This window comes from Talaromyces stipitatus, genomic scaffold (genome assembly GCF_000003125.1).
Source record: "Talaromyces stipitatus ATCC 10500 scf_1105507295549 genomic scaffold, whole genome shotgun sequence".
Taxonomy (NCBI): domain Eukaryota; kingdom Fungi; phylum Ascomycota; class Eurotiomycetes; order Eurotiales; family Trichocomaceae; genus Talaromyces; species Talaromyces stipitatus.
In genome coordinates, this window is record NW_002990117.1 from 1,036,117 (window position 1) to 1,060,498 (window position 24,382).

The window sequence follows — 24,382 nt, forward strand, 5'->3', positions numbered from 1 at the left end:
ACGGTGCGTCTCAGTAGTCCAGTGATTTTGAGGGACGAGGCTTATGAGCGCTGTAGCCACGGTGCGTAGAGCTATGAGGGGGGACTCTGAATTATCAGGATCCCAATCATGTTCAGTGAGTAGTAGTAGTGTGTATGGAGCCTGACTCAATGTTGCTGTAAAAAAAGCCCAATTTCTATCGAGGAATTGTTTCGGTGTTGTGAAATGACTTCCGTCGTATCGAAGTAAGGATGTCACGATATCACGTGCCGACATGCTGTGTACATGTTTGATTAGCGGACTTAGTCTCATTGGCCCTGAGAGAAATCAAGAGGCTGGTAAAATGAAGGAGGCTGGGAAGAAAATGGGCTGACTTCGGAGAAAGAGGGGTTATGTAGTATGGGAAGGATTAGCCGAGTGCCACGTCAGCAATTCCAGGGTCGCGAAGAAGTTCCAGGCAAGGCTGGAATTAAAGCGGCAACGGGACGGAATGGTTCCTGGCAGCAAAAAAGTGGTTGAACGCAGACATGCAACAGCTGGGATTCGCTGGTGGTCACCCACCCAACTACTAACCAGCCGGCGTGTGGCTTAAGTACGGCTGAGCGGACGGGAAGCCCTGTTTTCCACACCCTATGGTCGTATGTGCAAAGGAATATGGATCATTGATTCATATCGACATGTTCGTCAGGTCGTTCTTACCTTCGACCTCGGGAGGCTTTAGACTCGAATCTTCTTGTAAAGAAGTCATCCCCGTGTTATATCTCTCTTGGAAATTTCCCTTGGTAGTCGTAATCTATCACTCATTCACATACTCGAATAGAATGATTCCAAGGTTCACTTTCAAAGATATCGATTGTCTGAAACTAGGACAGAAACTAACACTCTCTTTACATGCCGGGTGATGAAACAAGGGCTACCTACTCTTGATTTTACCCCTAGTCAACTTAGAAACGAGCCGCCCTATCCTTCACAGACTGCTATCGATGGCTCGGGAGGATGCCTTATTTCTTCCAGGTCTTTACTTTCCGCCACCGTATCTTCATGATATGGGCCCTGAAGTTTCGTCCTTCGTTGCACAACTTCTTCTTGTAGTGCAATTGCCTCGTTAGTCCTACCCTGTTCGAATATTATTCCAGCTAGATTAGACGGGGCTTTAATGGCATCATGGGAATCCTCATCCTTCGTTCTGGTTATCTTACAGACACCCTTTTCTAGTGTCTCCGCCTCTTGCAACCTCCCTTGGTGGCCTACGAATGCTGCGAGACAATTGGTCGCGAAGATGGTTTTCGGATGATCTGGGCCCAGAATTCGATGACTTCCCTCTCAGACATCTCTTCTTATTGCTCCAGCCTCGCCCATTTCCCCCAAGTCTTCCAATGTACCGGCTAAACGTTCCATGGCATGAATGGTGGCAGGACAGCCCTCCCCAAACGTAGGAATAATTCTTTCAACAGCTTCTCTTTGCAGCTTTTCTACCTCAAAAATAGCATTACTTTTTGAATAGATTATATCCGCGGGTAGTTGCAAATCAGAAACTGTCTTTGCCTTTAATTCGAGGAATTCCTTGAAGAGTCTCTCTTTGAAGCTTCCTAGCTTGAACTCGTAGCCGTATTTAACCGTCGAACATAAAGTGTCTATATGATTGTGGCCCAACTTCTTCTCCATTCTGGGAAGGCCTTCCTCATGAATTGCGGCTGCCTCTGGTACTCTGCCTTGGCACTTGGGTACATCTGCGTAAGTAAGCGATCTTGAAAGTAGAGATGTGGTATTCACCTAGAGCCTCTCTACTTCTCTGTATTACTTCTTTCAGTATTGTCCTAGCTTCTTCCAGCTCATCTAGACTTCAACGCTTCTGCACAGCTGAACATCTCACGAATGATGTCGGGATGACCGGGGCGCTGTGTTTTCCTTCTTCTCTGTGCACGTGGCTATCGCCTCGGTGTACTTCCCCAGCTTATTGTATGTTGCCATCAGGTCTGAAATGGAAGCAAGTATATTAGGATGATTGTCATCATGAAAAAAGATCCTTTCTCTGGTTTAAATCTTATTTTGCATTGCTGCAGCCTCTCTAAATCTACCCATAGACTGAAATATACGCGCCAGATGACTCATCGCAGCGATGGTCTCTTAATTCCTCTCACCAAATATGTTACATCGCTTTTGACGTATGCTATCTTGCTCTATATGGGCATTGTCAAGTAAGAGCTTCACCGCATCTCCTTCCTTCATATCTCCTACTGCGAGAGAAACACAGCAGCGACCTTGAATTTTTGTCACCCTCTGGCGTGTTGTAATAACTATATCCACCGAGTCTGCAAGCGGCATAAACCTGGTCAAGTCTATCGAGGTCGAAATCTCGGGGCGGTTGAGAACATCCGCCCCGTCAAATACGAGGAGGAATTTCTTAGTTCTCTGCACGAATTAATTTTACACACGTATAAAGAATGTCTTCTATATTAGATTCATCTCTGCTTGGGCTCTTGATGTCAAAGATTGAGGAATGAAGCTGGACGAAATATTTCTCGATGGACTCCATTCTCTGGCAATTAATCCAGGAGATACCGGCATAATCACTCTTGTATCTCTGTATATGATTCAATACCAGCTGTGATTTTCCAGTTCCGCCCAAAGCATGGACAAGCAGGATATGTTGTTCGGGCTGGGTCTGTTGAAGCGGATCATGAAGTACATCTACCAGCTTCTTCTGCAGCGACAATCGATCAACGCAATTTGTGACTTTTCTTGTTGGAACGTAGAGGAATTGAAAATCATTTGAGGATAAGACTGTTTCCAGTCAACGACATTTGATTATTGAATTTTAGACGGAGTTAACGTCTCCTTATAGCAATGGGATTTTCCCGTCAGACTTACCTCCCCTGAAGAGAAGTCGATCGGCACATGTGCCGACCTTTACCAACTGCTCATTAAGATAGCACTGCGTAGTATTTTTGGTACTATCTGACTCCCTCCACTCAGCTAGATCTATCTGTCCAAGTCCATGTTCGACGTTAAAGCGGAAATAAATCTTCTTTTCAGGGCCGTATCTATCATCAATACCCTGTTGAAAGTTTCTAGCTGTGTTCGCGGTTTGTGTAATGAGGTCTTTGAAATAATTGATTTTCAGTAACCCGACATTCCGATCAGGTGGAACTCCAGTGTCGATACTGACTATGCAGGCAACAACTTTCCGAGACGGCCAGAGTGAGCTGAGCTCGTGCATCAGGGGATGGATATGATTATTATAATTCAAACCCCCATCATAATATGGCGTAAGAGACTCGCCCATGACTACTGGGCGAAAGAAAAGTGACGCGGCAGATGTCGCTCGACAACACCTCCATATTAGATAATCATCTCCTGCCTCTGCAGATGTGCTATGGTAGCTTCTAAGAAGGAAAGGCTTGCCTCCTTGCCCTGCAGTGGTAGAAACGAAACTAATGAAGTGCCAGTACGCCATGAATCCGTTGGAGAAAATCCTGTGAGTGTGGGTGAGAAACTAACTCTTGATTGTGTGTCCTTGGGAACGTAGGACCCTAGGACGAAGATATCCAGCTACCGGCGCGCTAACTACATAACTTAAGGTGGGCGGTGCTGACTATCTAAGGGCAGAGTACCAACAGAAAACGTATAAAATCACATGCACTTTGCATCGTTGACTAGGCGGGTCATTGCGCGTCTCCGTCCAGAATTTTGCATCTTTATCTCCATGGAAGTGCTCTGCAATTAGCTGCTGGACCACATCTTCCAGATGCTTTGGGTCGAACTTCTCCTGTGAAATCACTGCGTTAAACATTCTTTTACGCAGTTTCACTGGGAAGATTTTCTTGCCCATCTTTAAGCATTCATGGATACAGCGGTAAAGTTGACGTACCTCTTGTGAGGTCAAAATACTTATATGGGTACATGGGCTTATCTGGCGACTTGCCTTCTTTCGCGTGGACTTTCTCCATCATATTCTTAAGGGGAAAACACTGGGAAGACCTCGAATTCCACCCCCGTCTATGTAACAATAGTGTTAGCACAGAAATGATCAAAGGGGTATATATAGAGAAGACCTGTGAGGCATACCGAGAGAGAGAAGTCGAGCGGGCCGAAGGTTCTCCTGCATTCTAGCGGTTTTGCTGCTGTCTTCTTCCTCAAAAACGCGCTTTGATCTGAAGGACTTTTTGCGGAGAGTCTGGAAAACCTTGTCCACCGCTAGTTAGAATCAAAGCTTGATGGGCTTGTTACTTCTTGAATATTCATATGTCGTAAGTGGAAGAGCTTGCTTAGGCATGTCTCTTGGCCAATTATATTATATTGACAGTAGCCATACATCTAGCAGCAGTTGCCTCACGCCACCGAGGTGTGGCAATTGACTCTCTTCACTACCTGGGTGCCTAGGTGCTATCGTATCGAACATTTGTGCATATTATTCACCAAGAATGATTTCCTCGTCGGTATGAAGTCTCACCCAAGACTGGGCCACCAGGCCATCTTCCAACTCGGTTACCTTCGTCGCTCTAGTCAACAGCAACCTACGTAGAAGACAGATACCATAACTAGTTTTCATAAGGAGTCAAGGACAGGTTCGGTCAGATCCAGACGATCTCTACAGTGCTTGAGATTGATTTCCAGGAAGCATTCTAACTCGATTTGCTATAGATCGTGCTATACAGATGTAGATATGAAACTGCTCGAGTTTCAAAAGCATTCCTTCACCGCCATATTCGTGCTGCATATTCGATTAGGATCGCATAAAAACATAAGATGAAACCCGAGTCTTGGGATGTACGTACAGTTTGACATCGTAGATCGGAAGATAGCATTCAGGGGAACTATTACTGTCATGCGCTATACCAAGGTAAGCAAAAGGATCCAAGCCATAGTCCTTAATCTGCCAATCAAAAATGGCCCAAGAATTTTTGAGGCTTGAAAAATAAGCTTGGCGCCCAGACTATAGTTGTGTATTTTGAGCAATATAATTGGTCCGAATGGTATTTTATGCTTTGAGGCTCTGCTGGTTCCTGGATTCGTCACTCTAATTTTAGTTTAGCGCTTACTTATTTCCTGTGAGGCCCAATCTAGATCCAAGAACAGCCAATCGGCCCCTTACAATTCCGTTTAGACTTCTCCCGTTGTAAGACATTGTCACATTATCATTCGCCGCGATTCCGCTGTATCCATTTTGCGAAGAAAAATCAGGTTACATCTGTGGCGGACCGTTGGCTCAAAGAAAAATTACATTAAATAGTCCGACCCTCTCTCCGCCATGTGGTTTTAAACTTATGTTGATCCGTTCTTTTATTTCGATTTGAACCTTAGAAACCGATCACACTCGTTATAACTTGCATTTTTCGAACTGAAGTCATTCGTTTAAACTCAGTTACGTTCTATTCATTCGTTTACGACATTATTGCTTAATATTTTTATTTATTCATACCACATATATACAGCAAAATGCATTCTACTACCGTTGCTATCGCTCTCATGAGCTCCGTCGTCGCCGCTCAGTCCGCCGTGACCACTCTGTTCATTCCTGGATTTGATAATCAGCCTCTTGTTGCGTCTATTATTGGTGGTGTATGTTGATTCATTTATAACTATCCATTTCAATTACCTCGGAGATTGCTAACGTATTCAACAGAATGCCGCTGCGACCACATACTTCATCGAATGTGCTCCGGGTACCGATGCTTCCGACTGTGGCGCTGGGATGGGCTTCACTCTGACTGAGGGACCCAAGACTGCACATATCCAAATGGTTTACTCTGCGTATGTTCTCCCTCGCATATACTTCGTTCAATTGATATGGCCGTACTAATAAATAATAATATAAACAGTCTTTCCGCCGATGTCCAATGTGACCTCAACACCGCTGCCTCCGAGGCTGCCTGCGTCGAAACCGTCGGCGGTGCCGAAGCAAACTTCCCCGGCACAACATCCACCACCCTTAGTGCTACTGATTACGCCTCTGCCTTTATCCCCGTGACTATTACCGCGGGATCTGCCACCGGTGCTCCTGCCACAACTGCTGCCTCCGCTACCGCGCCTACCGCTACTGCCACTGGTGCCACTTCTGGCGCCTCTGCTGCTACCACCGCTGCTTCTACGGCTGCTTCTACTGGTAAGGCGGTTACTTCTGCCGGATTGTCGACCGTTGCTAGCTCTGCTACTACCGGTTCAGCTTCGGCAAAGTCTTCTGCTGTGAGCACCGGTGGCATGCCTCAGGTTACTGGAAATGCGCAATGGGCGATGGGTGGTGTTGCTGTTGCTATGGCGCTGGCTGCTTTGTAAAACGGATAGTTTGGTGCTGTTATATTAGAAGATGAGTAATGTGATGGTTTAAATTTATGAGCAATGTGTAATTTTTTTGGTAATCTTCCATTGGTCAGTCATAAGTGCAGCTACGATACTTAAGATACTCATCCAATGAGGGCATATCTTTTTAACTATATACATTGAATCATTAAATCTAGTACATGAACAGGGTATCTAGATGTAAGCAGCTGGTCGCTGTCTGCTTAGGCGGTTGCTCTTGAAAACGGTCGAGACAATGCTGTGGCAAGAGCTGAGCCGGTGGGAGTCGCTTCAGCCATTCCTTCGGACGTATGTGTGTTCTCTACGAGACTGTAATGCATAAAGCATTCACACACACATAATAGAAGTGTGGACAGACCGTCTTGATTTCTGATAATGCATAGCATAACAGAAGATAAATCAAGCAATCTTCCGTCCCACATTCCCAATACCCTTCCCAACAACACTAACAACCACATCACCATCATGATTATCTCCAGGTGCATCTCGAATACCCCATCCCGCAGCTCCAAATTTCGTCAAGTCTCGCGCAAATTGAATCATTGCTTCGTCTCCAAGCACCTCTCGTCCAAGTTGTAATCGCCCAACGTCCTCTGAACCCATGGCCATGAGCATTAACATTGTTGGAGCAGCGGCGGGCGCAACACATCCACCCTTTGAAATTGTTTCCAGTAGTTGGTACGCACATTGCTTACCAATATCCTCAGGTGGCACGCCACCATCCGGCGGCGAAGCGATATCAGCAGAATACAAACAGCCCGTCGAAGACTCTGCAACCAGGAATAAACCAAACCCAAGACCAATCTTCTTCTTATTACCTGGATTAGACTTTTCAGGCGCAGGAACGAGCAGTGCGGGTGACGCATCAGATGCGATATACGTATCCGGAACCAAAGGATTAAGTACGCCCCTTGCAGTCTGAATCATACGTGCATTATTCGACGCCGAGACACCAGTCGAATAAGCCACACCACGAACAGTCTTTATTCTTCCAGGATTCATGAAATGTAACGTCTTCGGTAAGCGAACCTGATGTCCAAAGACCAACTGCACCTCTCCACCACCACCTTTCCCATTATGACCGGGATTCGATCGTTGTAATATGCGCAGTTCAATGTTATTAAAAATCCCAAACATCTTATACAACGGTAAAATCGCCATTCGCACCGCATCTGCCGAAATATCACCCACCGGAGTCGCAGAGGTAATTACACCAGGTCCCGTAAAAAGCACATTCATTGGCGCTTTCGAGAAAGGTGCAAGAAGACACAAGGGGATCAAGAAATAACTAATCCCCCTCGTGCAATTGGATGGTATTTCATGTTTTATCACTCCGTTACTCGTCGTACCGAGTCCCGCGGCACTGCCGGTGATCAGACCGGGTTTGTACACGATGATGGTACCACTGTATGAGATCTCCATTTGCGAGCCATTGGTGACTGCTTCGAGGAGTCGTAGAAATGAGATTTCGTGGGAGGCGAGACCGGGGTTTGAAGGAGAATTGGAGCGGATTTGGGAGATGTGGACTGGCTTGCCTGTAAGAGTTGCGAGGACAAGTCGGTATGTGAAGTTTTTTTGCGATGTTAGGCGTACAGGGGGTTGGGAGAGGGCCATATTGTATGAGCCAAAAGGAGATACTTTCCGTCCAAAGTAAATATTATATCGAGGAAGAACGGCACTTCAATCTCGGCCTTGCGAAGAGATTTGTAGAAGGTGAAGTTCAAGCCTCAAGAAAATTGAAAAGATTAAATTCCGTAAATGGTAAAGCTCAAAGCGATAAGCAGCACGTGATATACCTATCGATAAGAGATATCATACGATAAGCGGACATTTTTTGCTGATTAATTCTTGACTCATTCAGTCATAGTTAAGAAGCATTTTGCAAGGATCAATTTAATGTCTGAATACTTGGATTATTCAATCGGCTTCCTACGGACTCAATATGATCAGCAATATTTGCGGAGACCCGTTTGAGGTAGCTTACTTATTAAGCTGCATGGGTCACAGATGTAGTTCTAGAAATAATCAGGCAATGTATGCGACCCAACAAGATAATATTGCGCCCTTATATAGTAGCTCCTGGTCTGAAACAGGTCAGATCATTGAATGTATCAGCATGAGACCAGTCAGGAACTAATACTGTTGGCGGAGTTTTTCTCCAACCGGGCTTTACCCCCTCATCCATTTCCCCTCGCATACTTTATCTCGATTATACATCATCCAAAGTTTCCGATCACGCCGACACAACTTTATATCTCGTTCTTCAGTCCACATAAACTGTTGCTGATCCAACCTATATCCTCTAATATACTGGATCTCTCAAACGGACAGAAGAAACCAAAATGCTACCTCCATCCCTCAACATCCCAAAGTGGTATGTAACCCTCAACAATCACAGCTTATACTTCAATTAACTAATAGCTAAAAACAGGCTCGAAGCCAACTCGCACCTCCTCCAACCCCCCGTCAACAATTACTGCGTCTACCACCCTTCCAACTCCGCCGGCTACACAGTCATGATCGTCGGCGGCCCCAACGCCCGAACAGACTATCACCTGAACTCCACGCCCGAATTTTTCTACCAATACCGCGGCTCCATGCTCCTCAAAACCGTCGATACATCTACCACCCCACCAACATTCGTGGACGTACCAATTCATGAAGGGTCATTATTCTTATTACCAGCCAACACGCCTCATTGTCCCGTTCGATTCAAGGATACAATTGGCGTGGTTCTTGAGCAGCCGCGTCCGGAGGGAGCAGAGGATTCAATGAGATGGTATTGTATGAGTGATGAGTGTAAGGGAAAAGCGTCGATCGTGTGGGAGAAGAGGTTTGTGTGTACGGATTTGGGGACGCAGGTTAAAGAAGTTGTGGAGGAATTTGGGGCGGATGAGAAGAAGAGGACTTGTTCGAAATGTGGTGCTCTGGCTGATTTCAGGTTTAAAGAGGGCCAGGTTGTGCAGCCGTCTAGGTTTCCGGAGTGATCTGCCTTAAGGCCGGTTAAGTTGGAGGAAGCAATCTCTACTCGTGACGATTACGTCGTTCTTGTAGAAGATATGTATTAATACATAATACAATAAATTTCTGGTTAAATAAAAGTATTGACGATCAAGACTTCCTGTGTGCATATCATATCGAATAGAGGGTCACATAAAATGGAGGAGAATTGGAAAAGCGGGTAAACCGCTAAACCAGTCAGTAGGCTGATTATAAGAAACATCGACACTGAATGCAAAGGATAAAACAATTTTGTACAAGAGAAATTAGACCCTAATGGGTATTGAACTTTAGGAAAAACGAAAGCAAAAGCAGAAAGCAAGGGAGAAGGCATAATGTGCTCGTGCCGACAGTCAAAACATCAATATAATACACATCGTGCGGGATGATGAGTTCTTGCCGTCGTCTCACTGCATGCAACTCGTCCCCGTCATACTTATTTAATCCTCAAACGGACAGTCAATGCTTTCATGACCATCTCGCTCGCATAATGCACACCATTTGCTTTCGTCGATAACTCCCGAAGCTTTGCCCGCCACGGGTCCCATGGAAGATGACATGCCTCCGATGCCTTTCAAGCCTTCAGCAACCACATCACGACCATTCTTCACTGTTGGAGAGGTAGCCTCGGCATGTTCCTGCTTTATCTCGGGCTGATGAGCCATGACTGGAGACTCTGTCTTTGGTGGAATCTCCGCAACATCGTGACGTGGTCTTTCGAGTTCATGGTCATTGTGCTCATGCTGCAGGTGCATGGAATCGGTGCCGTTTATGTTTGTTCCAAAGGTCGTACAGGTAAGGATATCGTGACCGTTGGTCTCGCAGATTTCACACCACAGAGAGCCACTTTCAGAAGACTGATTATCAGAATCACGTAAGTCGTCGTTGTCATCTCGACGATGCGAGAAATCTCGGTATGCGTTAACAGGCATAGGCCCCTGTTCATTAATTCCCGCTGTTTCTTGCCAATCTTGAGGCACCACGGTTTTGTCTGACAAAGTATGGCCGTGACTGACGGGATTGCTGCTACGGCTGCCCCTTGAGGAATGGGATGCTTTCATCTGTCTCAGTGGAGCAATAGTCACTGTTCCGCTTCGGCTTCTTGAGCCATTCATCGAGTTTCGTCCTAGAGAATTCCACCCTATAGAGTTTCGTGCAGGGGAGTTCCGGCCTGGAGAGTCGCGTCCAAGAGGGCTTCGACTCTGTCCAAGTTCCCTCTGTAGTTCGTCTATTCGACTCGAGCGAAACTCCGCAACACCTTCAAGTTCTTTGATTCGCTCTTCCAATTGAGAGATTCGTTCAGTATCATGAGAACCCGATTCGCCATGGGACGTCCCATTTGTATTGAGCATAGCCGGATTCACATCGCCTCTGCTGAGTGAATGAATGATGGCTTTCAGACCTCGGATTTCGTCGTCTTTCTGTTCCAACTCTCGACTATTCCATCGACCTTCAGCATCCTTCAATGCAGCAGCAGACTTTTCTCGTTCTTGTTTCAGTTCCAATTGTGCTCGTTCAACCTCTCCACGTAGGAACTCAACCTCGCCACGAGCTTCTGCTTCACCGCGTCGTGCATCTTCCAGACCTTCCTCTAATTCCGAAACCAGCTCCTCCAATTGCTTCAACTGCATGGCAACCGCTTCCACATCCTCACCACGATCTTGTAATTCGCGATTTTGCTGCATGAGTTCATCTAGCCTTTTTTCGTAGACCCTTTCTGTCTCCGTGGCTGCTACTTCGAGTGTGTCTAATGTGCTTCGGAAATCAGCGCGATGACTGTCAAATTCTGCTGTGAGTTGTGCAATCTTCTCGTTCTTTTCTCGTAGTTGGGCCCGCATTGAGGCCCCGTCTTGTCCTTCCAATTCTGTAATGCTTTGCTGTAACTCCGCTAGAACAGAGGCTTGGTCGTCGAGTTGTCTATCACGAGCTTGAAGCTCCTGCTCTAGTGACTTGATCTTCTCTTGCAATGCTTGTATTTCCTGGCTTCCAGAACCACGACCACCGCTACTTGGTCTCCCAATTGTAGAACGTGCCAAGGTAGGAATGTCGTCGTCATCCGCGCTGAGTCTGGACGAAGGCCGATTTGACAATCTTGATGAAGGTTTTTGAGGACTGCGTGGAAATCCGTTGGAACCGTTGGGGCCTAGAGAACTAGCGGACAACGGTTTGGCGACGGTAGCAGATGGACTACGCATGGCACCAAAATTGAGTTTCGTGGATGGTGCGCTTCGAGGCGACTCAGGTCGAGGCAGAGATGGACGACGTACTCTAGGACGAACGACTGAGGCTGGACCGACGGATTTACTGAAATTAGTCGCTGCAGACGGACGAGAAGGAGTTGGCGGCGTCACAACATTTCTCCTGGTAACATATTTGGAGTTGTTAATGGGAACAAAGATGCCAGCACCAGGAATGGAGGTGTTGAAATAGCTTCGTCCATCGACTTCTCCATTGTTCTTTCCCCTGGCAGCATGTTCGGGGGCCAGCTCAATTCCAGCGAAACGACCAGGCTTCCCATCCACGGATCCCAAGAATCGAACTGTACCGTACATGCCACCGGGGACGTTTACCTGGTCGCCGACCCGGATATCGTCGGAGGGAGCCATTTCGATAAAGTCGGCCGATCGACTTTCTGCGAAACCGTGCTAGACGTTCTGGCTGGATGATGTCCGTTCCGGACGAGGACAGTTAAGTCGTTACCAGTACGGAGAGTATATCGTCTCAGGGAGGGTGTCGTTTGGTCCGTAAGCGTTCTCTTTTCAAAAGAGGAGAGTGTACAACTCAGGAGACCGACGACTCGAGGTGGGGGGATACGGGTCGACTAAATCGAAGGGGATGAATTGTAAGGATCAGCGGTACTGCGTCCTGCCTATCACGAAAGCATCAATAGATTTTGGTCAAGAATACAATTGGAATGTATTGATGGCTTCAAAGCATTGTCCGGACAGAGTGACAGTCCTTGCTTGTGGGATGAATCATATGAGATTGTTTGTTGTCCGATGCCCGACAGATAAATTATGAGATATCCGCCGTCGGCCAATCAGAACGGGACTCCATGCAGATTACTCTAGCATTTTCTTTGCGGCGAGTCCCTTATTCTCCTTCTTTACGAAAGAAAGGGGTAACGGACAGGCAAGGACGACGCAGTGCCATATATCCATGGCCGGAGAGAGAATATAAGAAGTAAAATTGTAGATTGTACGAGTATCCAAGACTGTTTTGGTTTCACCGCGTTGGAACAGTACGAACCATGGGTGCTCTCCTTCCTGCTCTGCAAATGGCAGGTGCTACCCGCCCGGCTAAATCTCGCATACGTACTCCATCTTGAAAACCTCGACTACTTCCATCTTCACAATTTGGCAGTACTTCCTGCGCTACATGAGTTATTGGCAATACCTTCGCCGTATGTGATCGGTGACATATTCTATTACAACCTTACTTAATACGTACCTCCGAATTACTGTACGGGAGCTCTGGAAGCCCCTGCGCATTGCGTTGCACATCAGCTCACCTGCTCATTCCAAATCAACAACAGACTTCGTCGCTCCGGTCGATATTCGTTGCATACGAGCCAGAATTGTCCTTGCTTTGGTCATACGATGGCGCAATACTTTTTCGACCTTCTTTACACCTTCACGGATTGCATGTGTTGCTTTCCTAGTTCTCCACAGTTGAAAATCAACAACCGCAGTTTCAAACTACTCCGGTTACTAGGCGAGGTACGCTGAACTTGTCTCTTACATTGAAGGGGTTAAAATGTCCGATCTAATGGTCTTTTCCGTGTAGGGAGGATTTTCCTATGTCTATCTGGTGCAGGATAAAAACACCTCGGAATTGTTCGCCTTGAAGAAAATACGATGCCCATTCGGCCAGGAATCCGTATCGCAAGCATTAAAAGAGGTCGAAGCATACAGTCTTTTCACTCCGCATCCCAATATCATTCGCTCTTTTGACCACTGTGTGGTGAACGAATCCGCGTCCAAGTTCCGAGGTGGTGATGATTCAAGCTCAAAAACTGTCTACATTCTTCTCCCATACTATCAGCGAGGCAACCTCCAAGATGCCATCAACGCGAATCTCGTCAATCATACCAAATTTCCCGAGAAGGAATTGATGGCGCTCATGTTGGGTGTCGCCAAAGCTTTGAAGGCTATGCATCAATATAAAGTAAAGAGCGGGCCTGCATCTACTCGCCAAGCCAAAAGTGTACGGAGAGAGGGAGAACAAGCGGATGAAGAGCTATCAAGGAAGCTCGGAAAGCCAAAGCGACGAAATACACATGGAGTGGACGACGATGTTGAGCAGGAACCATTGATGGATGATGAAGTGACTCAAAGTCAGGAAGGTGTGGGTGAAGGGGAATTTCGCCCTTATGCCCATCGAGATATCAAGCCTGGTAAGACCGGTAACAAGGAGCGCATGACTGTCGCTAATATTCATTGTTTTAAGGGAACATTATGATTGACGACGACGGGATAACGCCAATTTTGATGGACCTGGGCTCTTTGGCCCCAAGTCCAATTGCAATAACCTCACGCTCCCTAGCCCTGGCGGTACAAGATACGGCAGCAGAGCACAGCACCATGCCATACCGAGCTCCCGAATTATTCGACGTGAAAACTGGTTCTATAATAGACACCAAGGTTGATATTTGGTCGCTTGGGTGTACCCTTTATGCTTGCTTAGTTGGCAAAAGTCCATTCGAAGCCCGCAGTGAGGAAACTGGAGGCAGCTTGAGCATGTGTGTTTTAGGTGGTGATTGGCGATTCCCAGATGAAAACACAAGCAGTGCCAAAGGGAAAGCAAAATCCAATACTCCGGCTGCTTCCGGATCGTCGCAGGCCTCTAACGAGAACGGTATCAGCGAGCCTGTCAAGGAGATTGTCAGGAAGTGTTTGCAGGTTGAGCCTGCGGATCGACCAGATATTGATGAGCTTATTCAACTCATTTCAAAAGCGATCAAATCGTTACCTGATGCCGAGTAGATATCCTGTTGTCTTTTTAATTTTGATGTCCCTCTTGTTCTATTTTCCTGTGATATTACTTGGTCATTGGCGTTTATATAACCACTAGTAAATTGTACATATACCAGATTTCTTTCTTGACTCTATGAAGCTACAGATTAATCTCTCACTGAGTTCAGATATCAAGTGGAGCAGCTCCTCCCCGATAAACCGAGCGGCGGATAATCGCGGTAAACGAACGATCTGAGATCTTTTCCGAACTGTCAACTTGGCCCACTTATCCCCTTTGTTAGAGATTGATTTTTTCTTTTTACACTGTATGATCTAACGCGTCTTATACGGGCATAGTATATATCTGAATATCAATCAGAGAATTACTATTACGATACGACAGCACAATTGTTGCGCTCGACGTATCCAGCAGTATCGCAAGGATCACCGACGAAGAAACAACATCTCGCAACCGGCCCACGCTCACTATAATATGCGATAACGAATGAATTAGATTATATCTTTTCATGCGCGACTAGGGCCAGTAAGGCTATAGACGCCTATTCTACACTCTGTATACACAAAACCCAGCCAGCGAGGATGTTCCTGGCTACACGGTCCTTGGCAGTGACGGACATCTGCACGGCGCGATCAACCCTTGTACAAAAGATTTCGAATTCCTGCATTCGCGACCATGCGCTTCGTCACACACGACCGCTCCGACTGGACCGAGCGTTTTCTTCTTTTTCTTCATCGTCGTCACATTCATCATCTCGAATATCCTACCGAGTCGCTGGATCCTGCTCGGCCAAGGGCCGCCGATTCCATCCCGAAAAACATACATACAACTTCGAACCTACGTTACACGACGCGATTGGCGTATCGCTCGATAATATTAGCGAAGAGCAAGGCCTCTCTCGCAAAAACAGACCGGCAAGTGGTGAAGATGCATTTTTCGCAAGTCGAATTGGTACAGTAGATACTGGCGCCGTCGCGTTTGCGGTTGCGGATGGAGTGGGAGGATGGGCTGAACACAAGATTGATCCTGCGGATGTTTCGCATGGGTTATGCACGTATATGGCACAGCATGCGTTGACGGAAGAGTTAAGTCGGGGAAAGTTACGGCCAAAGGAGTTATTGCAGAAGGGGTATGAGTCTGTAGTGGCTGATGAGAGTATCACTGCGGGCGGAACTACGGCGTCGGTTGGGGTTGCGCTGACAGATGGGAGTGTTGAGTTGGCGAAGTATGTATTGTCCTTTGGATATGACCTCTGCACGGCATGTGAGATGGTTTGCTAACATTCTGTCATAGCCTTGGAGATTCAGGGTCTGTACTCTTTCGACTCGGTGCTGTGCACCAGTACTCCGCGCCGCAAACCCATGCATTTAATACACCATATCAATTGAATATCATACCGCAAAGAATGCGGGATCAAGCACACATGTTTGGTGGTGTATATTTTGAAGATTCGCCGCGTGATGCCGCCGTATCTACACTGTCCATGCAGCATGGCGACGTTCTCATCCTAGCCACAGACGGCGTGTTTGATAACCTCAATAATCAAGATATTTTGAAAATTGTGACGGGGCGAATGCTGGCCACAGGCGCATGGACAGAAGATCCCAAAAATGCTGCTATCTGTCCATCAACGAAATTGCATGCATTGTCCCAAGCTGGCGGATTACACAGATTTTCTTCCAAATCATCATCTTCTCCATCTTCCTCGTCTTCCTCTTCTTCCTCATCCTCCCAATTACCACCCCCTCCCGCCCCACACTTCAAAAACCATCACACCCTCCAAGCCCTAATAGCAGCGTCAATAGTCGGAGAAGCAAAACTAGCCAGCGTCGATATGCGACGAGACGGGCCATTTGCAAAGGAAGCTCAACGATATTATCCCGGTCATTGGTACCGGGGGGGCAAAGTGGATGATATCAGTGTACTTGTGATTATTGGTATAGAGAAGACTGATTGATTTTCATGTCGGTCACTCAAGGTCAATGTATATATTTGAGATACCAGAAGTAATGAGCTGGGATATAGGAGGAATAGATACATTTAGATTCAACAGCACTGAACATATGCATTGCTATATAAGTAGATGGACTTGTTGAACGTGCTACTCTACGATATACGGAGTAGACAGAGCATGAACAAAATCTGGGGGAGTGTGGAGAACAGGGCCCCGATCTATTCTGGATTATATGCGGTTCACAACAAGGACTGACAGTTAGGACGTCAATTGAACAAGGAAAAGAGTTACAATGCGCTATTTCTAGGGGATTACTACCAGTAATGCCTCGTATCTGTGAAGAACATTCGTTTATTACCTGATGGTCAATTGATAAACTTGATACTTGAATCGTATATAAACGCTACCAATCACAAACACATCGAATAGCGAGGATTGAGAACTGCCCAGATTCAACTGATCCCGCTTAGCTTTTTCCATCGTATTGCAACACCCTCAATCAGAAAGATAAAAGAATCACCAAACTGATTGATATCAAACATCGACCCCCGCATCGCCAAAGAACTGTTCTACATAGGCAACAACCCTGCCTGGACCTGTATATCAGACAACCGATTTAGTTACTTCCTCTACATCCCACCACCTACTACACCTCAAACCAACCTCCTGGGTCTCGTCGTTCTGATCCACGGCAGCTGGCGGAGCCCCTACGACCTACGCCATGAATTTTCTGTCTTCGCAGAACAGCACAATTGCGCTATACTTGCTCCATTATTTCCCGTAGGACTGATTGATCCGCAGGATTCGGCAAATTATAAATTCATCAAATATCGGGATAGTATTCGGTATGATGTCGTATTGTTGGCGATGATTGATGAGACGCATGCTAGGTTTGGGAAGATTGATTCGTCTAGGGTATAGTGGTGGAGGATAGTTTGTGCATCGATTCGCATACCTGCATCCCCAGCGCGTAAAGGTGTTGGTCTGTGACGCGCCGGGGACGCAGACGTTTCTAGATTGAGAGAGGGAGCTCCTGATGCTGTGAAAGATTGGGATGAGTTTTCAGTGCAGGGCCAGTGAACGTGCAGGCCGTGACGAGTATTCCGACTATTTTTATGTCGGGGATCAGGATAGGGATATATTTTATGTGATTGCGAGAGGAAGGATTCCGGAAAATGGAGACCAAAATGTTATGGCTAAGTTTGAGGGAGGAAGGTATGGAGCTGTATAGAAGTTGTATGAGAATTGGGCTGAGAAGGGAGCGAAGGATTGTACGTTGTATACTGTTCCGGGGATGAAGCACGAAGAAAAGCCGATGCTGGATCCGGTGAAGAGGTTCCTTGAAAAGTATATGAGTAGGCGAGACGGCTCGAGTTTAGCATGGGCAAGCATAGGGGCAATTAGTATAGAAGATCCTCCTCACCCATGGCCCTACATCTGAGCTTATAGATCTACAAGGGAAATCATCACAGAAGTGGTATCACAATTCAATTTCAATGGTGTAGATAAGTAAATAAATCTTTAAACAGAAAACACAAAGTCCCTCCCAACTTCCAGAGTCCAAGGAAAAGACCGAATCGAGTCATTGACTCATAAAACCAAGCAAGTAAAAGGAGACAAGACGTATTAACACATAATTTATTTGTTTTCTCGTTCTTTCGGAATGGAGAAGAGAAAAAATAGATGAGACCACCGTTGATAACCCAGTAGTAAAAAATTGTTTGGATCGCTGCAGATGAAAAGGAAGAAGAAAAAAAAAACACGCTCCATGCTCACTCATGAGATGCCAGAAAGATCAGAAAATATAAACGATGATATCACGTAAGATACAAATGAAGAATAGGAGAGGGGATATTGGATATCGTATATTGGGTATGAATATTGCAGAAGACTAAACACACAAGCCATCCTGCCGATTCCCAGCATAAGGCTCCTTGTATGCCATCAACTCATCAATATCAAACCCATAATCCTCCTGAGTCACCTCCGGCAAAATCATAGCCGGCTGACCCATAAGCCGATTTGACGTAGTAGTGTTTGGCATCGCAGGACCACGCTCTTCCTCAGTTGCGCTAAAGATTCCCTCAACCCTCTTGAGACTCACCATATCGAGATCAGTCACGTAGGCATTCCGATTTGTGCCGTCACCGGCACCACCGGGGAGAGCGATGCGGACTTCGAATTCGTTGTCGAGCATCATTTCGTCTTTCCATAGCCTCCTCGGACCATCGTAGGCGCAGAGGACGCGTTTTTTGGTCTTCATTTTCGCCATTGGTGTACCCCATGAATGCGGGTAGCTGTTTCTGTTCCCTCGTCGTCGGGTGATGGCACGGGGCTTATTGTTATGCTTTGAGACGGCGCTGTTGGCTCCCAAGACAGCTCGTGAGGATGATGATCTTTGGCTGTTGGATTTTGTGATGGCACCTTTTCCAGATGCTTTGTTGTTTAATGTATTAATATTGGATTCGTCGGCGTCGTCAGCCTCATAAGTATCGTCATTATCATCGTTATATTCGTCGGCATTGGCCATGGAACTAGCTGTATCCAGCAGCTGGTGCTTTTCCATGGTCAATTTGACGTCCTCGTCATTAGCAACTTCAGCCAATCGTTTTTGATTAATGGCTTCACTGGGCTCTTCCTGTTGAACAACACGAAGAACACAGTCGTCCAAATGCTCATAGAAGTCTTGAGCATTGCTGAATGTAGCTGAGCAAGTAGAACATTTGCCAGTAGCATCTTCACTGTATCCAGGGAGGAGTTTCTGGTGTTCTACAGAAGATGAAGTTGGGCTTCTCTTGCGACAGTTGGGGGCTGTCTGTTCAACGCCGTGGACGGACATGAGATGACGCTTGAAGACGTCGGCGCGATTAAAACTCTTTTCAGCCGCCGAGCCGGATCCCGGACAGAAACCGCACACCATTGTCCCTTTATAGTGGGTCAAGGTGTGTCGGTTTTTATCGTATTTGCGCGCAAAGCCCTTGAGGTGGTATTCACAATTGACGATGGGGCATTTCTCAGGTCGCTCGCTTTGGTGGGTTAGCATGTGAGCCTTGAGATCCTTGAAAGATCGGCCGCAGTCGGGCCAGGGACATCGTCGCTTCTCGCGACCTTCGTCTTCTACGTCGGTGTTGCTAGCTGCTGGGCTGGGATGGGAGCGTGGGGAGAGAGAAGAAATGATAGATGATGGCCGTTCGTAGCCTGCGACGCTGGAGCTTCTGACGTGCTGGACGCCTAGATAAGGGGAAGATGTGTTCATCTGGGGCTGGGGCAGACCCAAGTTTTGATGACTGGGCATTGGAGAGCCGATCTGAGCAGGAGAGACGAAACCAGATGAATGAGACATATTGACCTGGTCGTCGTAAGGCATGGGGGTGTGAAGAGGGTGATGAATCGCAGAGGGATCTATGCATGTAAGCAATTTTTTCCCGAGGGGCTGTACCATAAGAATAACTTACCAACTGTGGGATACTTGGTACCAGCACCAAAGGTAGCGTCTCCCTCCATGCTAGCCAGCGGGTAGTCGATTTCAGGCATCATACCCATGGGCATACCCAACAACCCATTAGCGCCATCCATCCATGAATCCTGGAAAGTGTGCGCAGCGCCAGAGTATGGAGATCCCATAGCCGATGAAGAAGCGCTCGCAACAGAAGCACCGGAAGCAGCGGAATAATGCGACGCGACCATTGATAGAGGTGAATTAGCGCCACCACCAGGGTAGAGCATATGCTGTTGCGACTTTTGTTGAAACTCCATATCCGGAGTTTGGTCTGTCCACGACGATGAGGATTCGTAGTAGGTCTGTTGGGGGTATGAATGAATATGCTCGTGGTTTTGGGATTGGAGGTTTGGTTGCATGGCGGAGAATCCATATGAATCCATAAGTTCGGGATCTAGAGCGAGTTGGTCTTGCGAGAAGAAGGGGAATTGTTGTTGACGGGAGGATTCTAGAGCCAACATGGTGACGTGTAGAAGCGAGTTGGTCGCCTCGTAATGTTTATAATGGTTTGTGAAAGAAAAGCCGAGAAGTGAAACCGGTGAGGTATCTAACACAAGGCAAATTAGCCCGGGTGCTCAAAACCCGGTAAGGTGCGGATGAAGCATACCAACTTCTGCTAGCGGAGGAGATGGTCGGTAGGAGGACAAAGATAATCACAAACTGTCTGAATTACTCATTGAATTTGTGTTGCGATAATTTGTTGAGTTGCTGTTGTCGAAAATTGAGGATTGTATTTTGCGAAGGCAGAGCGGCGCGGGGGTATACAAATGGACTAAGGATAAGTAAGGCAGACACACACACAATACACTCGACAAGACAGACAAGGCGCAAGCAAGGATATCTTTGTATATAAACGATATATATAAACAATAATATATCCAAAATGCAAAGTCAGGTGAGAAGAGGAATGTGTCGAAGGTGGGAATGACGAGAGATTTAAAAACTCCAAAAAAAAAAAGGCACGGAAGATAGACAGCGGAGGGCAGGATGATTTAAAGGTGTTTAAAAAAGACCACACAAGCGGATTTACTGGTTGATGATTTGATTGCCCTACGGACTAAAAGTTGTATGCTTCCCAGTCTACTGGGCCCCCAGTCCCAGTTGCTTAGTGCAATTTAATTTAATTTGACAAGCAAACAACTCAGAAGCATCGTGTAGACGGAGAGTGTCATAGGCATTACTTACTCGGTAACAAGGATGGGTCAGTCAGGACGGACCGGGGTTAATTTAGCGTGGATGAGTGGAGCAACGCATGGGTACTGTGGGTCCATGCCATCTTTCGTTCTGTATTTACTGTATTGACGGTATTGTACGTTCCAAACAGGACTGGTACTTGTGAGAACAGTGGTACGGTACTGTAAACCCTAGAGAATAAATAATACGCTAACTTGTCTAAAAGTAGATGTGCCCCAGGCACTGCCAGACGGCCAAGCCTCCAATATCCATTGGAGTGCATGAGGGAAGGGGCTTGGACTTTGAAATTAGAAGCACCGAGACAGGTTTGTGTGGCAGAGTTAGTCGAAATCGATATCTGCCGTCCTCTGATATTTTTGATACATTTATGGAGAGGTGCTACGTATGTTGAGAGTAGACCGCCGCAACTCCGACTTGAGGTCGTCTGTTAAGCAGGGACCTGAGGCTTGAGCCAATCAGAGGGTCAGAATGAGACGGTCTGGCTATAGCCTATTATCAGACTGAACCTGAGAAACTTCGTCTACTCAACATGCCGATACTGATCATACGAAAGGTCGCAGGTTACATTTGACCTCGTCGACCATCGTCGGCATTCATCGTACGATATCCAGACGCCCAAGTACGTCGATTGTTTCATGCAGTCCACAATCTGAAAGTATAACCTTGTATACTACTCCGTACCCGATATACCCAACTGAGCTACAGAAAAATCGTACAAAAAGAATGCCGAAACTTTAAAACGTTGAAACAACCCGTCAAAATCAAAAGGAGAATTCATCGCAAAAACTCCCGGGGGCTGATAGTCAGAGCTTGTTATTGTCTAGAATACAAAAGCTTCGGTCAAATTTCGACCGGCGAGTTTAATTGTCATAAGGCGAAGCCCTATATCCGGATTGGGAAGTACGTACTTTAGAATACCACACTAGTACATATTCCTCATGTAGAAAAAGTATGAACTATTTTCCTTCAATTTGACTTTGTCCCGTTAATTTCTAAGCGAGCGTTTTTGGGTACTCTTGAAACTTGAAGCTCCCCTCCTGATTACAGTTTGATCCACGTTGTGGCTCGATGACAAACGTGCTCCATACTTTGTTGTACATAGTGTTGACAAAAAAGTGTGATAATATACTTTGATCACCGGTCTTGGAGCTCCAAGGTTTCGCGGTACCGATAATTCCGATGTGCTGTCGAGCTTGCAAATGATCCCTGGTCTTTCACATTTCGAGAATTCTCCTGAAGACCGGAAAACGGATACATAGAAAAGAATAAAAACCCTCTTCTCGGTGTTTGCTCTATACGAAGTACCCCAGTCCGTGACTCTGCGATAACTAGTTAACACACGGAGCGGGATGACAAAGTTGACGAAACCCGTCGATTTGGGAGCCGAGGAACAAGTTCATTATCCCTCCAAAGAAATCCGTCCGTCCGTTGTCAACAGACTCAAAGCTGAATGGTCGAAATAACAACAGCAGAGCCTCTCTCCGAGCCAATGCTAGGCGAGAAAGGGCAAAGCTCATAGATGCGTGGCTTGACCAATCAGGGGTTGAGAATCCGTTGATTGCGAGATGATGGATCCGTAATTTGAGTTTTTTGATGATGTGTCAATATGTACGCACAAGGGTGAGTCTGCTTATCGATGGTTCTTTGATTTGATGTCGACTGCTGTTTATTCAAAGTACTATCTATTTACTCTGTAACATACAGAGTACACGGTGCAGAGTATCTTACCACCATACACAACGTGACAATACAAACTCGATCATGTGTTGATAGTATGTGGGGATTTAGAGTGGCTTGGCAAGGCTGAGCTGTTGCTCAATGTTTTAAGTTACGGAGGTGCCGGCGTCCCAATATGAAATGCCCTAAACCAGTCGGAAGCGATATCGGGTCACCACTGCAGAATCACCGCGGAAAAGGAAATAAAAAACAACAACATACAGTTGGCATTGTTGACCAATTGGTCTTGTTGCACAAGCGCTTTGTTGACTCGGCGAGTCTTCCTGATCTGCAGTAAGAGGACAAGGCTTGGTCTAGCAATAACGCGGCTAACGTGGGAGAGACTTATCTCTGATAGTATTAGTGCTTGTTACTGCATAGTGTGTAGTACTGGTGATGTTGATGTTTACCTCTGTCAGGGTCGGTGAAGAAAACTCGACCAAGCCTGCTTAGCGCCACAAAAACTGAGCTCGGTTGCACTAGCCACATGACTGCAGCCAATAGCAGCCCAAACATACCGAACCATCGTCGACTATTGGCCAGACTAATGCATGCCATGACATAATCCGAGGCTTAGCCTGGGATTTTTCACCGCTTCGTTTGCGAAGAATGTCGGCCTGACAGATACAAATGTCGCATTCCGAGATGCATGCGTGTTATCTAATGTGAAACTACTGCACCCTTCCATTTCCTGAGCGACATTCCATCTTTTCCTCCTTCGGCAAGACGGTGGAAGCTTTAGAAGGTGAAGATCAGTCCATGTATATGCGGGTTCGTGACACTTCGAGACTATTGACCGACCCTTTTCTATGTGTATTCCCCCACTCCCTTCTCAACATACGGTGATGAAATCAAACCCAGACTCAAATGCCAAGCATATCGTATATCTTACCTGCCTTTTCGGCAAGGTTGCGGTCCTTTAAGATTGGCAAAGTCTTGGTTAAGAGCTTAATTGATGATTTATGTATCGTGATTACTCATCCAAAGACTAAATCTCGGGCTCGGGCTCGGGTTCGGTTTTATTTTCGTATATCTCCTGGTAATTCGGTCTAATGTTAAGCTACCGTCGCAACCTCCTCCCTTTCTGGGATGCTTTGCGACTTTGTGATTATTGTACTCAGCCGACTGCATGCGTGCTAGGGAGAAGAAGTACATCTTACGTACCCACGGCACAAGTGTAGGGCACCCGGAAGATTTGCCGATCCGCTTTTGCTACGGAAAAGCAAAAACACATTTCACATCCGTAACACTAAATTCGTGTAACGTTCGCGTAATAACGCCATTTCAGCAATTATATGTGTGCATAGAGCTATGCGATGATAATCCCTTGTACATATGTACGACAAAATCATATCAACAGGCATTTGATGTATGTATGTATAAATGTATGTATGTATGTATGTATAAATGTATGTATGTATGTGATAGACGGGCAGCAGAATGTGTATGGATCAAAAAAGTAATGCGGCAGGTGGCCTTAATCTGCACGTGCTCGGACCAATTGCAACGCCAGGAACGGATAGAAATCCACTTGTCAATTTATTACAGGGATATTCGCGTACGACTTTGTATTGAACACAAAAGTTGGGGGCTGAAACAATTCCCTCAAGCGCCGCAGAAGTGGAATGTCCGGGGTATGGTTTTGTAATGTACATGTATTGTCAGGTTCTTCTAATACTAGATGAGAGATTGACACCAGACGCAGTGGGCCGGATCTCGCTTAGAGAAGAGTCTCCATATTTGTTGAGGAGCTTGGGTGTCGTTTT

At 46.4% G+C, this 24,382-nt stretch overlaps 8 protein-coding genes across 9 annotated transcripts, besides 3 other annotated features; 4 read left to right on the forward strand and 4 right to left on the reverse strand.

Annotated features, from left to right (window-relative positions):
- Nucleotides 1–1,302: 1,302 nt before the first annotated feature.
- Nucleotides 1,303–3,265, reverse strand: TSTA_012450 (uncharacterized protein; the record flags this gene model as incomplete). Its single annotated transcript, XM_002483325.1, has 5 exons — nt 1,303–1,726; nt 1,853–1,955; nt 2,121–2,391; nt 2,582–2,670; nt 2,851–3,265. 5 exons carry the CDS (start codon nt 3,263–3,265, stop codon nt 1,303–1,305), a joined length of 1,302 nt encoding a protein of 433 aa, XP_002483370.1.
- A 1,912-nt stretch (nt 3,266–5,177) lies between these two features.
- On the forward strand, nt 5,178–6,255 carry TSTA_012460 (GPI anchored protein, putative; the record flags this gene model as incomplete). Its single annotated transcript, XM_002483326.1, has 3 exons — nt 5,178–5,541; nt 5,606–5,733; nt 5,802–6,255. The coding sequence occupies exons 1-3, from the start codon at nt 5,419–5,421 to the stop codon at nt 6,253–6,255; spliced, it is 705 nt and encodes a 234-aa protein (XP_002483371.1). The 5' UTR covers nt 5,178–5,418.
- Nucleotides 5,966–6,106: a microsatellite.
- A 423-nt stretch (nt 6,256–6,678) lies between the features above and the next one.
- TSTA_012470 (RNA-3'-phosphate cyclase family protein) lies at nt 6,679–7,893 on the reverse strand (the record flags this gene model as incomplete). The annotated part of the gene is made up of 2 exons (XM_002483327.1): nt 6,679–7,260; nt 7,309–7,893. The coding sequence occupies 2 exons, from the start codon at nt 7,891–7,893 to the stop codon at nt 6,679–6,681; spliced, it is 1,167 nt and encodes a 388-aa protein (XP_002483372.1).
- A 606-nt stretch (nt 7,894–8,499) lies between these two features.
- On the forward strand, nt 8,500–10,854 carry TSTA_012480 (3-hydroxyanthranilate 3,4-dioxygenase Bna1, putative). The gene is made up of 2 exons (XM_002483328.1): nt 8,500–8,653; nt 8,711–10,854. Exons 1-2 carry the CDS (start codon nt 8,622–8,624, stop codon nt 9,264–9,266), a joined length of 588 nt encoding a protein of 195 aa, XP_002483373.1. The 5' UTR covers nt 8,500–8,621; the 3' UTR covers nt 9,267–10,854.
- On the reverse strand, nt 9,720–12,209 carry TSTA_012490 (Noc1p protein, putative; the record flags this gene model as incomplete). Its single annotated transcript, XM_002483329.1, has 1 exon — nt 9,720–12,209. The coding sequence occupies exon 1, from the start codon at nt 11,883–11,885 to the stop codon at nt 9,720–9,722; it is 2,166 nt and encodes a 721-aa protein (XP_002483374.1). The 5' UTR covers nt 11,886–12,209.
- A 420-nt stretch (nt 12,210–12,629) lies between these two features.
- TSTA_012500 (serine/threonine protein kinase, putative) lies at nt 12,630–14,342 on the forward strand. Of its 2 annotated transcripts, XM_002483330.1 has the most exons (4): nt 12,630–12,741; nt 12,815–12,998; nt 13,066–13,675; nt 13,729–14,342. In XM_002483330.1, exons 2-4 carry the CDS (start codon nt 12,879–12,881, stop codon nt 14,262–14,264), a joined length of 1,266 nt encoding a protein of 421 aa, XP_002483375.1. In that variant the 5' UTR covers nt 12,630–12,741; nt 12,815–12,878; the 3' UTR covers nt 14,265–14,342. The 2 variants fall into 2 exon arrangements, with proteins under 2 accessions (XP_002483375.1, XP_002483376.1); XM_002483331.1 differs by having other exon boundaries at nt 12,630–12,998.
- A 230-nt stretch (nt 14,343–14,572) lies between these two features.
- On the forward strand, nt 14,573–16,227 carry TSTA_012510 (uncharacterized protein). Its single transcript, XM_002483332.1, has 2 exons — nt 14,573–15,478; nt 15,547–16,227. The coding sequence occupies exons 1-2, from the start codon at nt 14,835–14,837 to the stop codon at nt 16,208–16,210; spliced, it is 1,308 nt and encodes a 435-aa protein (XP_002483377.1). The 5' UTR covers nt 14,573–14,834; the 3' UTR covers nt 16,211–16,227.
- Nucleotides 15,926–15,984: a sequence feature (CT-rich).
- Nucleotides 16,228–17,674: 1,447 nt separating the features above from the next.
- On the reverse strand, nt 17,675–20,168 carry TSTA_012520 (C2H2 finger domain protein, putative; the record flags this gene model as incomplete). Its single annotated transcript, XM_002483333.1, has 2 exons — nt 17,675–19,609; nt 19,663–20,168. Coding segments are annotated over 2 exons (2,017 nt in total), but the record flags the coding sequence as incomplete, so codon positions are not given.
- Nucleotides 20,169–23,983: 3,815 nt separating this feature from the next.
- Nucleotides 23,984–24,039: a microsatellite.
- The last annotated feature ends 343 nt before the right edge of the window (nt 24,040–24,382 follow it).